The sequence below is a fragment of the Pseudophryne corroboree genome, chromosome 11 (genome assembly GCF_028390025.1).
Source record: "Pseudophryne corroboree isolate aPseCor3 chromosome 11, aPseCor3.hap2, whole genome shotgun sequence".
Classification (NCBI taxonomy): domain Eukaryota; kingdom Metazoa; phylum Chordata; class Amphibia; order Anura; family Myobatrachidae; genus Pseudophryne; species Pseudophryne corroboree.
The window spans coordinates 336,457,722-336,472,061 of record NC_086454.1 but is presented as its reverse complement, the minus strand read 5'-3'; the positions used below and the strand labels follow the sequence as shown (position 1 = coordinate 336,472,061).

The 14,340-nt window shown below is 52.5% G+C and overlaps 2 protein-coding genes across 2 annotated transcripts in view; both read left to right on the top strand.

The window, feature by feature from the left end:
- Positions 1–234, top strand: part of LOC134968787 (cyclic nucleotide-gated cation channel beta-1-like) — a gene marked incomplete at its 3' end in the record, with an annotated part of 109,791 nt that extends 109,557 nt beyond the window's left edge. Inside the window, exon 6 of the mRNA XM_063944271.1 lies at positions 183–234. Within this exon, the coding sequence (XP_063800341.1) occupies positions 183–234 (52 nt within the window). The remainder of the gene's footprint in view (positions 1–182) is intronic.
- A 4-nt stretch (positions 235–238) lies between these two features.
- LOC134969700 (cyclic nucleotide-gated cation channel beta-1-like) lies at positions 239–13,175 on the top strand. Its single transcript, XM_063945821.1, has 8 exons — positions 239–250; positions 4,254–4,413; positions 7,545–7,642; positions 7,728–7,811; positions 9,897–10,015; positions 11,915–12,061; positions 12,217–12,394; positions 12,584–13,175. Exons 1-8 carry the CDS (start codon positions 239–241, stop codon positions 12,788–12,790), a joined length of 1,005 nt encoding a protein of 334 aa, XP_063801891.1. The 3' UTR covers positions 12,791–13,175.
- The last annotated feature ends 1,165 nt before the right edge of the window (positions 13,176–14,340 follow it).

The window sequence follows — 14,340 nt, the reverse complement described above, 5'->3', positions numbered from 1 at the left end:
ATGCTGCTAAAAGCAGCTAGCGAGCGAACAACTCGGAATGATCACCATTGTACTGTGCATTATTCCTGGTGAGTTATGGGATTTGGTAAATATGCTCCTTATCTCACATCTGTCCTGATTTCTTCTTATATCTGATTATTGGCCGTTCCTTCAGTGTCCAGCGTTATTATCTGTTCCCGCAGTTACATCCGCTGCTATTACTGGGCCGTGAAGACCCTCATTACCATTGGAGTCTGTGATGATTGGTCAGGTAAGTTGTGTGTAACTGTAATATCACATGCGTTGGGTGCTAGGCACCTTACCTCACTGGCCCCCTTGGCATGGCAACTTACCTCACTGGCCCCTGTAACATGGCACCTTACCTTACTGGCCTCTATCGCATGGCACCTTACCTCACTGTTTTGCATGGCAGCTTACCTCACTGGTCCGTGTAACATGGCACCTTACCTCACTGGCCTCTATAGCATGGCACCTTGCCTCACTGGCCCCGTAGCATAGCAACTTACCTCACTGGCCCGGTAGCATGGCAACTTACTTCACTGGCCCTGTAGCATGGCAATTTACCTCACTGGCCTTGTAGCATGGCAACTTCACTGGCCCTGTAGCATGGAGAAATCTATCTCCCCCTCTACAGTACTTCTGCCATTCTCTGTGACCTGTATGTGTCACTAGTGACGTCTATCTGTATCCCCCGCTACAGTACTACTGCCATTCTCTGTGACCTATATGTGTCACTAGTGACATCTGTCTGTATCCCCCGCTACAGTACTACTGCCATTCTCTGTGACCTATATGTGTCACTAGTGACATCTGTCTGTCTCCCTCACTACAGTACTACTGCCATTCTCTGTGACCTATATGTATCACTAGTGACATCTGTCTGTCTCCCTCGCTACAGTACTACTGCCATTCTCTGTGACCTATATGTGTCACTAGTGACATCTGTCTGTCTCCCTCGCTACAGTACTACTGCCATTCTCTGTGACCTATATGTGTCACTAGTGACATCTGTCTGTCTCCCCCACTACAGTACTACTGCCATTCTCTGTAACCTATATGTGTCACTAGTGACATCTGTCTGTCTCCCCCACTACAGTACTACTGCCATTCTCTGTGACTCATATGTGTCACTAGTGGTGTCTTTCTGTCTCCCTCGCTACAGTACTACTGCCATTCTCTGTGACCTATATGTATCACTAGTGACGTCTATCTGTATCCCCCACTACAGTACTACTGCCATTCTCTGTGACCTGAATGTGTCACTAGTGATGTCTATCTGTATCCCCCACTACAGTACTACTGCCATTCTCTGTGACCTATATGTGTCACTAGTGACATCTGTCTGTCTCCCTCGCTACAGTACTACTGCCATTCTCTGTGACCTATATGTGTCACTAGTGACATCTGTCTGTCTCCCCTGCTACAGTACTACTGCCATTCTCTGTTACCCATATGTGTCACTAGTGACATCTGTCTGTCTCCCCTGCTATAGCACTACTGCCATTCTCTGTAACCTATATGTATCACTAGTGACGTCTATCTGTATCCCCCACTACAGTACTACTGCCATTCTCTGTGACCTGAATGTGTCACTAGTGATGTCTGTCTGTATCCCCCACTACAGTACTACTGCCATTCTCTGTAACCTATATGTGTCACTAGTGACATCTGTCTGTCTCCCTCGCTACAGTACTACTGCCATTCTCTGTGACCTATATGTATCACTAGTGACATCTGTCTGTCTCCCTCGCTACAGTACTACTGCCATTCTCTGTGACCTGAATGTGTCACTAGTGACATCTGTCTGTCTCCCCCACTACAGTACTACTGCCATTCTCTGTGACCTATATGTGTCACTAGTGGTGTCTTTCTGTCTCTCCTGCTACAGTACTACTGCCATTCTCTGTAACCTATATGTATCACTAGTGACGTCTATCTGTATCCCCCACTACAGTACTACTGCCATTCTCTGTGACCTATATGTGTCACTAGTGACATCTGTCTGTCTCCCCTGCTACAGTACTACTGCCATTCTCTGTGACCTATATGTGTCACTAGTGACATCTGTCTGTCTCCCCCACTACAGTACTACTGTCATTCTCTGTTACCCATATGTGTCACTAGTGACATCTGTCTGTCTCCCTCGCTACAGTACTACTGCCATTCTCTGTGACCTATATGTGTCACTAGTGACATCTGTCTGTCTCCCTCGCTACAGTACTACTGCCATTCTCTGTGACCTATATGTGTCACTAGTGACATCTGTCTGTCTCCCTCGCTACAGTACTACTGCCATTCTCTGTTACCCATATGTGTCACTAGTGACATCTGTCTGTCTCCCCTGCTACAGTACTACTGCCATTCTCTGTGACCTATATGTGTCACTAGTGACATCTGTCTGTCTCCCTCACTACAGTACTACTGCCATTCTCTGTGACCTATATGTGTCACTAGTGACATCTGTCTGTCTCCCTCGCTACAGTACTACTGCCATTCTCTGTGTCCTATATGTGTCACTAGTGACATCTGTCTGTCTCCCTCGCTACAGTACTACTGCCATTCTCTGTGACCTGTATGTGTCACTAGTGACATCTGTCTGTCTCCCCCACTACAGTACTACTGTCATTCTCTGTTACCCATATGTGTCACTAGTGACATCTGTCTGTCTCCCTCGCTACAGTACTACTGCCATTCTCTGTGACCTATATGTGTCACTAGTGACATCTGTCTGTCTCCCTCGCTACAGTACTACTGCCATTCTCTGTGACCTATATGTGTCACTAGTGACATCTGTCTGTCTCCCTCGCTACAGTACTACTGCCATTCTCTGTGACCTATATGTGTCACTAGTGACATCTGTCTGTCTCCCTCGCTACAGTACTACTGCCATTCTCTGTGACCTATATGTGTCACTAGTGACATCTGTCTGTCTCCCTCGCTACAGTACTACTGCCATTCTCTGTGTCCTATATGTGTCACTAGTGACATCTGTCTGTCTCCCTCGCTACAGTACTACTGCCATTCTCTGTGACCTGTATGTGTCACTAGTGACGTCTGTCTGTCTCCCCTGCTACAGTACTACTGCCATTCTCTGTAACCTATATGTATCACTAGTGACATCTGTCTGTCTCCCCTGCTACAGTACTACTGCCATTCTCTGTAACCTATATGTATCACTAGTGACATCTGTCTGTCTCCCTCGCTACAGTACTACTGACATTCTCTGTGACTCATATGTGTCACTAGTGGTGTCTTTCTGTCTCCCCTGCTATAGTACTGCTGCCATTCTCTGTAAACTATATGTGTCACTAGTGACGTCTGTCTCTCCTGCTATAGTACTACTGCCATTCTATGTGACCTGAATGCGTCACTAGTGACGTCTATCTGTATCCCCCACTATAGTACTACTGCCATTCTCTGTGACCTGTATGTGACACTAGTGATGTCTGTCTCCTTCACTACAGTACTACTGACAATCTCTGTAACCTATATTTGTCAATAGTGACATCTTTCTGTCTCCCCTGCTACAGTACTACTGCCATTCTCTGTGACCTATATGTGTCATTAGTGACATCTGTCTGTCTCCCCTGCTACAGTACTACTGCCATTTTCTGTGACCTGTATGTGTCACTAGTGACATCTGTCTGTCTCCCCTGCTACAGTACTACTGTCATTCTCTGTTACCCATATGTGTCACTAGTGACATCTGTCTGTCTCCCCCCACTACAGTACTACTGCCATTCTCTGTGACCTGTATGTGTCACTAGTGACATCTATCTGTCTCCCCCACTACAGTACTACTGCCATTCTCTGTTACCCATATGTGTCACTAGTGACATCTGTCTGTCTCCCCTGCTACAGTACTACTGTCATTCTCTGTTACCCATATGTGTCACTAGTGACATCTGTCTGTCTCCCCTGCTACAGTACTACTGTCATTCTCTGTTACCCATATGTGTCACTAGTGACATCTGTCTGTCTCCCCTGCTACAGTACTACTGCCATTCTCTGTGACCTATATGTGTCACTAGTGACATCTGTCTGTCTCCCTCGCTACAGTACTACTGCCATTTTCTGTGACCTATATGTGTCACTAGTGACTTCTTTCTGTCTCCCCTGCTACAGTACTACTGCCATTCTCTGTGACCTGTATGTGTCACTAGTGACGTCTGTTTGTCTCCCCCCACTATGGTACTACTGCCATTCTGTATGAGCGGCATATGTTATGGTGGCTTCTCTCTTCCCTGGTACAGATGAGGGATGTGGTGGGCGCAGCCACTGCTGGACAGACGTATTACCGCAGCTGTATGGACAGCACCATAAAGTACATGAACTGCTACAAGATTCCACGCCCCGTGCAAAGCCGTGTAAAAAAGTGGTACGAATACACCTGGCAGTCCCAAGGCATGCTGGGTAAGACTCCATCATAGACAGCAATGTCACAGAAATAATGCCTATGCCAGTGCCACGTGACTGCACATCGCAGCCGCCATGCTGTAAGTGGCTCTGATGGCGCGGCGTGTGTAGCCTTGCACTGAGGCTCATTGCTGACCACAGCACCAGCATACCGACTATCCATAATGTCCTGCACTCAGCGGAGTGTGAGCCAGATGCCGCTGCCCAAGTGAAGTAGGTGATGAATCTCATCATCGTGGCACAGTGCTGCGAACCATGGCTTTATATAGTGGGGGGAGGGGCCACAATGACACAATTGCTGCTCCATTTCCCTAGCTCCCTTATGCCGGGAGTATGCATTGCAGCTGCAGCACTCTGAGCCTAATTCCAATGTGTATGAAATAGCCCGGCCGCAGGGAAGCAGCTGTGCAATGCCGTGCAAATACTGTAACGTTCATATGCAGCAGGAGGCGTCTGCAGGAGATAGACGCCCCCTGCGTGCAGCTCTGAGATCTGATGCTGCATCTGAGGATGTTGCGTCTCAGGATGCTGCGTCTGAGGATGGTGCGTCTGAGGATGTTGCGTCTGAGGATGGTGCGTCTGAGGATGCTGCGTCTGAGGATGGTGCGTCTGAGGATGCATCCTCGGATCACCATTGTGACCATCGGTTGTGACTTGAGACGTTAGGAGACTGCTGTCAGTCTGCACAAGCTGAAGCTAATTCAGACTGGCCATAGGATCCAGACAGCTGGCTCCAGAAAGTCTGCGTTCAATGCATGCCCTGGGCCCAGCAAGCCTATAAAACATGGGCGAGGCGTTTGGAAGGACGGTGCTGGTGTCTGCTCCCTCTTTGCTCCCCAAACGCTGCATCATGTCAATCACGCTGCGGCTGACACTGGCCTGCGAGCGATATCGCGAGCCCCGTTTTGCACAGGCGCAGACGCTAAACATCGGATTTGTACATAAACTATTGGGTTTCTGTACAAATCTCCATCGATAGTTTCTGGGCATCAGTGATCGATGGCCATCCATAATGGAGCTTTCTGGGATTGGCCACTATGGGGTGGGCGGATAGTACACAGTAGATGTACGTAGAGCTGTATGCATGTCCGTATAGTAGGTGGGTAAGATCCCCCAATACATACACAGGTGGCAATATGGCGGGCGCCCCCACAGTGAAACTGTGCCTGGTACTTGTCTGTGCCCATTGTCTCCGCACGTGCAGCACAAATATAGGGCCTGCTGGACCGTGCTGTACATGTGCAGGCCTCCATCTGCCATGCTGCAGCTGTTTGAGGGCGGGGTGGGGATGGTCGCTATGGTGATCTGATGCTGCATTTCAGATCTGCGCTGGTGTCATGTGGCATTACCATGTTATCTGTCAGTGTGCAAATCAGGCCCATAGGTAACGTGCCCCTCAGAAGCTCCCATGTGTGTGTCAGGCCAACAGCATCTCCCGTGTGTGTCAGGGCAGCAGCATCTCCCGTGTATGTCAGGGCAGCAGCGTCTCCTGCGTGTGTCAGGGCAGCAGCGTCTCCCGTGTGTGTCAGGGCAGCAGCGTCTCCCGTGTGTGTCAGGCCAGCAGCGTCTCCCGTGTGTCAGGGCAGAAGCGTCTCCCGTGTGTGTCAGGTGAGCAGCGTCTCCCGTGTGTGTCAGGGCAGCAGGGTCTCCCGTGTGTGTCAGGCCAGCAGCGTCTCCCATGTATGTGCAGCAGCGTCTTCCGTGTGTGTTAGGCCAGCAGCGTCTCCCGTGTGTGTTAGGCCAGCAGCGTCTCCCGTGTGTGTCAGGCCAGCAGCGTCTCCCATGTATGTGCAGCAGCGTCTCCCGTGTGTGTCAGGCCAGCAGCGTCTCCCATGTATGTGCAGCAGCGTCTTCCGTGTGTGTTAGGCCAGCAGCGTCTCCCGTGTGTGTCAGACCAGCAGCGTCTCCTGTGTGTGTGCAGCAGCGTCTCCCGTGTGTGTCAGACCAGCAGCGTCACCCATGTGTGTGCAGCAGCATCCCCCGTGTGTGTCAGGCCAGCAGCGTCTCCCATGTATGTGCAGCAGCGTCTTCCGTGTGTGTTAGGCCAGCAGCGTCTCCCGTGTGTGTTAGGCCAGCAGCGTCTCCCGTGTGTGTCAGGCCAGCAGCGTCTTCCGTGTGTGTTAGGCCAGCAGCGTCTCCCGTGTGTGTTAGGCCAGCAGCGTCTCCCGTGTGTGTTAGGCCAGCAGCGTCTCCCGTGTGTGTCAGGCCAGCAGCGTCTCCCATGTATGTGCAGCAGCGTCTTCCGTGTGTGTCAGGCCAGCAGCGTCTCCCGTGTGTGTTAGGCCAGCAGCGTCTCCCGTGTGTGTTAGGCCAGCAGCGTCTCCCGTGTGTGTCAGGCCAGCAGCGTCGCCCATGTATGTGCAGCAGCGTCTTCCGTGTGTGTTAGGCCAGCAGCGTCTCCTGTGTGTGTTAGGCCAGCAGCGTCTCCCGTGTGTGTCAGACCAGCAGCGTCTCCTGTGTGTGTGCAGCAGCGTCTCCCGTGTGTGTCAGACCAGCAGCGTCTCCCATGTGTGTGCAGCAGCGTCTCCCATGTGTGTCAGGCCAGCAGCGTCTCCCATGTGTGTGCAGCAGCATTCCCCGTGTGTATCAGGCCAGCAGCGTCTCCCATGTGTGTCAGACCAGCAGCGTCTCCCATGTGTGTGCAGCAGCGTCTCCTGTGTGTGTCAGACCAGCAGCGTCTCCTGTGTGTGTCAGACCAGCAGCGTCTCCTGTGTGTGTCAGACCAGCAGCGTCTCCCATGTGTGTTAGGCCAGCAGCGTCTCCCGTATGTGTCAGGCCAGCAGCGTCTCCCATGTGTGTGCAGCAGCGTCTTCCGTGTGTGTCAGGCCAGCAGCGTCTCCCGTGTGTTTCAGGCCAGCAGCGTCTCCCGTGTGTGTCAGGCCAGCAGCGTCTCCCATGTGTGTGCAGCAGCGTCTTCCGTGTGTGTCAGGCCAGCAGCGTCTCCCGTGTGTTTCAGGCCAGCAGCGTCTCCCATGTGTGTGCAGCAGCGTCTCCCATGTGTGTCAGGCCAGCAGCGTCTCCCATGTGTGTGCAGCAGCATCCCCCGTGTGTGTCAGACCAGCAGCGTCTCCCGTGGACTTGCTGAGGTGACCAGAACACGTTACATGTAGCACAATGTTATATTACAGATGAGTCAGAGCTAATGGTGCAGCTTCCAGACAAGATGAGGTTGGATCTGGCTATCGATGTGAACTACAACATTGTCAGCAAGGTGGTTCTGTTCCAGGTGAGTGCGGCGCCATTCTGTCGCCCAGGCTGTATGTCAGATTCCGCGCTGATGGTGATTTCTCTGTGTCTCTGTCATTGCTCAGGGCTGTGACCGGCAGATGATATACGACATGCTGAAGAGGCTCCGTTCTGTGGTCTACCTGCCGGGGGATTATGTCTGTAAGAAGGTGCGTAATACCCTAACATGGCGCTACATAGTACCGGAACCTGGCGCTACATAATACTGTAACAAGGTGCTACATACTATCGTTACCTGGTGCTACATAATAACCTGGCCCTATGTAATACCCTAACCTGGTGCAACGTAATAGCCTGGTCCTATGTAATACCCTAACCTGGTGCTACATAATAACTTGGCCCTATGTAATACCCTAACCTGGTGCAACGTAATAGCCTGGTCCTATGTAATACCCTAACCTGGTGCAACGTAATAGCCTGGTCCTATATAATACCCTAACCTGGTGCTACGTAATAACTTGGCCCTATGTAATACCCTAACCTGGTGCAACGTAATAGCCTGGTCCTATGTAATACCCTAACCTGGTGCAACGTAATAGCCTGGTCCTATGTAATACCCTAACCTGGTGCTACATAATACCCTGGCCCTATGTAATACCCTAACCTGGTGCAACGTAATAGCCTGGTCCTATGTAATACCCTAACCTGGTGCTACATAATAACTTGGCCCTATATAATACCCTAACCTGGTGCAACGTAATAGCCTGGTCCTATGTAATACCCTAACCTGGTGCTACATAATACCGTAACCTGGCGCTACATAATACCGTAACTTGGTGCTACGTTGTACATGTAACATGGCGCTACATGATAACCACGTGCTATATAATACCCTAGCCTGCAATACGTAATACCGTAACATGGCGCTACATAATACAGTAACCTGGCACCACGTTGTACCCAAACATGGCATTATGTGATGCTGTAACCTGGCGCTATGTAATAACCTGGTACTACATAATACTATAACCTGGTGCTATGTTATACCCTAGCCTGATGCTACATTAATACTATAACCTGAAGATACACAATACCCTAACTTGGTGCTAAACTGGCACTGGGAAATACCCTAACCTGGTGCTACATAATAACCTGGCCCTATGTAATACCCTAACCTGGTGCTACATAATAACCTGGCCCTATGTAATACCCTAATCTGGTGCTACATAATACCCTGGCCCTATGTAATACCCTAATCTGGTGCAATGTAATAACCTGGCCCTATGTAATACACTAACCTGGTGCAACGTAATAGCCTGGTACTATGTAATACCCTAACCTGGTGCTACATAATAACCTGGCTCTATGTAATACCCTAACCTGGTGCTACATAATAACCTGGTCCTATGTAATACCCTAACCTGGTGCTACATAATAACCTGGCCCTATGTAATACCCTAACCTGGTGCAATGTAATAGCCTGGTCCTATGTAATACCCTAACCTGGTGCTACATAATAACCTGGCCCTATGTAATACCCTAACCTGGTGCTACATAATAACCTGGCCCTATGTAATACCCTAATCTGGTGCTACATAATACCCTGGCCCTATGTAATACCCTAATCTGGTGCAATGTAATAACCTGGCCCTATGTAATACACTAACCTGGTGCAACGTAATAGCCTGGTACTATGTAATACCCTAACCTGGTGCTACATAATAACCTGGCTCTATGTAATACCCTAACCTGGTGCTACATAATAACCTGGCCCTATGTAATACCCTAACCTGGTGCAATGTAATAGCCTGGTCCTATGTAATACCCTAACCTGGTGCTACATAATAACCTGGCCCTATGTAATACCCTAACCTGGTGCAACGTAATAACCTGGCCCTATGTAATACACTAACCTGGTGCAACGTAATAGCCTGGTACTATGTAATACCCTAACCTGGTGCAACGTAATAGCCTGGTACTATGTAATACCCTAACCTGGTGCAACGTAATAGCCTGGTACTATGTAATACCCTAACCTGGTGCAACGTAATAGCCTGGTCCTACATAATAACCTGGTGTAACATAATAAACTGTTGCTACATAATAGCCCGGCGCTATGTAATAACCTGGTGCTACGTAATAACTGAAGCAGATTATTTGCACCTTTCCGTCAGTGTTGCCTCATGCTAATCCCGCGTCCTGCCGCACACACGCCCTGGGCACACACGCCCTTCGGCACACACGCTCTGGGCACACTCATCATCAGGCTCTTACACTGATGACGTCTCTTGCAGGGGGAGATTGGGCGGGAGATGTACATCATTAAAGCCGGGCAGGTGCAGGTGCTCGGGGGACCAGACGGGCAGACTATACTGGTCAGTCTGAAGGCTGGATCTGTGTTTGGAGAAATCAGGTGAGCTGGGACGTTGTGACATAACCCCCTTCCCATGTGCCCCCCCGTGCCTCTGAAACAGTGTGACATACCCCCTTCCCATATGCCCCCCTGTGCCTCCGGGACATTGTGATATAACCCCCTTCCCATGTGCCCCCCCGTGCCTCCGAGACAGTGTGACATACCCCCTTCCCATATGCCCCCCTGTGCCTCCGGGACATTGTGATATAACCCCCTTCCCATGTGCCCCCCCGTGCCTCCGAGACAGTGTGACATACCCCCTTCCCATATGCCCCCCTGTGCCTCCGGGACATTGTGATATAACCCCCTTCCCATGTGCCCCCCCGTGCCTCCGAGACAGTGTGACATACCCCCTTCCCATATGCCCCCCTGTGCCTCCGGGACATTGTGATATAACCCCCTTCCCATGTGCCCCCCCGTGCCTCCGAGACAGTGTGACATACCCCCTTCCCATATGTCCCCCTGTGCCTCCGGGACATTGTGATATAACCCCCTTCCCATGTGCCCCCCTGTGCCTCCGGGATATTGTGATATAACCCCCTTCCCATATGTCCCCCTGTGCCTCCGGGACATTGTGATATAACCCCCTTCCCATGTGCCCCCTGTGCCTCCGGGACATTGTGATATAACCCCCTTCCCATGTGCCCCCTGTGCCTCCGGGACATTGTGATATAACCCCCTTCCCATGTGCCCCCCTGTGCCCCTGGGACATTGTGATATAACCCCCTTCCCATGTGCCCCCCTGTGCCTCCGGGACATTGTGATATAACCCCCTTCCCATGTGCCCCCCTGTGCCTCCGGGACATTGTGATATAACCCCCTTCCCATGTGCCCCCTGTGCCTCCGGGACATTGTGATATAACCCCCTTCCCATGTGCCCCCCTGTGCCTCCGGGACATTGTGATATAACCCCCTTCCCATGTGCCCCTGGGACATTGTGATATAACCCCCTTCCCATGTGCCCCCCTGTGCCCCTGGGACATTGTGACATAACCTCCTCACATGACGCTGCGTTGGTGTGACGTCTCCCCTCACATGACGCTGGGTCGGTGTGACGTCTCCCCTCACATGACGCTGGGCCGGTGTGACGTCTCCCCTCACATAACGCTGGGTCGGTGTGACGTCTCCCCTCACATAACGCTGGCCCGGTGTGACGTCTTCCCTTACATAACGCTGGGCCGGTGTGACGTCTCCCGTCACATGACGCTGGGCCGGTGTGACGTATCCCCTCACATGATGTTGGGCCGGTGTGACGTCTCCCCCACAAGACACTGGGCCGGTGTGATGTCTCCCCTCACATGACGCTGGGCCGGTGTGATGTCTCCCCTCACATGACGCTGGGCCAGTGTGACGTCTCCCCTCACATGACGCTGGGACGAAGTGACGTCTCCCCTCACATGACGCTGGGATGGTGTTATATATCTCTATATATTTAGCTGTGGGGCTCCAGCTCTCTCACAGATGGGCACACGTAGACCTGTTCTTAGTCGCATCACTAATGTGAGAAAAGGACAATATGTGGGTATGTTGGGCACTGGCGCTGTCAGCTGCTGTGTAATCAGTGTAACAATATGGTGGTCCGATGCGAGTGAACAGCGACAGGCTTCCCGCCATTTGCTTATCTGCATCTTTATACAGGAATACTAATAAGTAACGCTATAAGCGGCTGTGCGCAGCTACGATGTGAATCAGACGCTAAATTTGGCCAAAGGTCTGAAATTCCGGGATTCACTACCCGTGACACAGCGCCTATGCTGCGCCATGCGTCTCGCACCATCGGTGTATTGGCACACATCTATATGAAGCAGGAGACGCTTGGGTGGGTGCTGGGGAATGAGAGTAGGGAGCGTCGTCGCCTCTGTCACTTGCTGGTGACCTCCATCTTCTTGCTTCCGTCAGTCTCCTGGCAGTCGGTGGCGGTAACAGACGTACAGCGAACGTGGTGGCGCACGGATTCACCAACCTTTTCATCCTGGATAAGAAAGATCTGAGTGACATCCTGACCCATTACCCCGAGTCACAGAAGGTTCTACGCAGGAAAGCAAAGTGAGTGTCTCCCTCTCAGGTCGGCCATTAATCCCCAGCAGAAAAGATCCACGACGCCAGAAGGAAAGCTCCGGCCCTTCAGCGATGGCGGTGACAGTTACCGCCATGTACCCCAGTCCTCTCTACTACACTGTGCCTCTGTTTCCTTACTCTAGGAAAATGCTTAAAAACACCAGCAAGCCCAAAGACGAGGGTCCGGCCCAGAAGGGCTTCCAGCACATTATCCCGCCCAGGCCGGAAACCCCCAAACTGCTGAGAGCGGCCCTTGCAGCCACGGAAAAAATGGGATTTTCTAAATTAAGGCACCGTCTGAAAGTTAAGAAGAGCATTGAGGTAAGAAGCGAGACTGCAGGAGGCTGGGGAGACGGTATAAGCAGGTCGTTGTGGGGGGACTGTGGCAGAATGCGGTTCCGCTAGTTACAGACCACGTCCGTCCGTGGCACAACAGCCGGCATTGAGGCAATGAGGTTATTTGTGGCTCACTGTAATGCGTACAAAGTATTTGTGTCATTGTCTCCACAGCCCACGACATCCAGTCCGGTTCCTCCTGGATCACCGGTACACCGTCGGTCTCCGGTTCCGCCCCTCAAACCAGAAGAAGATGATCCCACTGACATAGTGTCAGAGTCCGCAGATAACACGGTCTTCATAAGAGTCAGCCCTTCTCCCGGAGGAGATGAGCAGATCCTGTCTGTGGAAGTGACCGCCCCGGAGGAGGGGAAGAAATAGAGGGCAACAACCGCCAGACATGAGGCGGGTCCCAGCTTGTACCACACCGATATCACCGCCATGGTGCAGCCGCGGGGATCAGCACCCATTCCTCTGCTCACACCGTAATGATACACACAGGCGGCACTGCCACATTCATACAGGGTGGCCTGGCATCTACAGCGAGCGTCTGTAGGGCAGGAGTAACGGAGCGATCAGCTGTATATATATTATACGTAGTGATCTGTAGCCAGAACTCCACAGCACACTCACCGCCCGGTCACACATTACCCCAGGGAATTGTAAGCCCCCAGCACACTCACCGGCCAGTCACACATTACCCCAGGGAAGTGTACGCCCCCAGCACACTCATCGGCCAGTCACACATTACCCCAGGGAAGTGTACGCCCCCAGCACACTCAACGGCCAGTCACACATTACCCCAGGGAAGTGTACGCCCCCAGCACACTCACCGGCCAGTCACACGTTACCCCAGGGAAGTGTACGCCCCCAGCCAGCACACTCACCGGCCAGTCACACGTTACCCCAGGGAAGTGTACGCCCCCAGCCAGCACACTCACCGGCCAGTCACACGTTACCCCAGGGAAGTGTACGCCCCCAGCACACTCACCGGCCAGTCACACGTTACCACAAGGAAGTGTACGCTCCCAGCACACTCACCGGCTAGTCACAAGTTACCCCAGGGAAGTGTACGCCTCCAGCCAGCACACTCACCGGCCAGTCACACATTACCCCAGGGAAGTGTACGCCCCCAGCACACTCACCGGCCAGTCACACATTACCCCAGGGAAGTGTACGCCCCCAGCACACTCACCGGCCAGTCACACATTACCCCAGGGAAGTGTACGCCCCCAGCCAGCACACTCACCGGCCGGTCACATATTACCCCAGGGAAGTGTACGCCCCCAGCACACTCAACGGCCAGTCACACATTACCCCAGGGAAGTGTACGCCCCCAGCACACTCACCGGCCAGTCACACGTTACCCCAGGGAAGTGTACGCCCCCAGCCAGCACACTCACCGGCCAGTCACACGTTACCCCAGGGAAGTGTACGCCCCCAGCCAGCACACTCACCGGCCAGTCACACATTACCCCAGGGAAGTGTACGCCCCCAGCACAACTCACCGGCCAGTCACACGTTACCCCAGGGAAGTGTACGCCCCCAGCACACTCACCGGCTAGTCACACATTACCCCAGGGAAGTGTACGCCCCCAGCCAGCACACTCACCGGCCAGTCACACATTACCCCAGGGAAGTGTACGCCCCCAGCACACTCACCGGCCAGTCACACATTACCCCAGGGAAGTGTACGCCCCCAGCACACTCACCGGCCAGTCACACATTACCCCAGGGAAGTGTACGCCCCCAGCCAGCACACTCACCGGCCAGTCACACATTACCCCAGGGAAGTGTTCGCCCCCAGCCAGCACACTCACCGGCCGGTCACACATTACCCCAGGGAAGTGTACGCCCCCAGCACACTCACCGGCCAGTCACACATTACCCCAGGGAAGTGTACGCCCCCAGCACACTCACCGGCCGGTCAC

Coding starts and splice junctions, on each gene's coding strand:
- LOC134969700 (XM_063945821.1), top strand. Junction 7,812..9,896: donor GGGATTATGTCTGTAAGAAG/GTGCGTAATACC, acceptor CGTCTCTTGCAG/GGGGAGATTGGGCGGGAGAT. Junction 10,016..11,914: donor TCTGTGTTTGGAGAAATCAG/GTGAGCTGGGAC, acceptor TGCTTCCGTCAG/TCTCCTGGCAGTCGGTGGCG.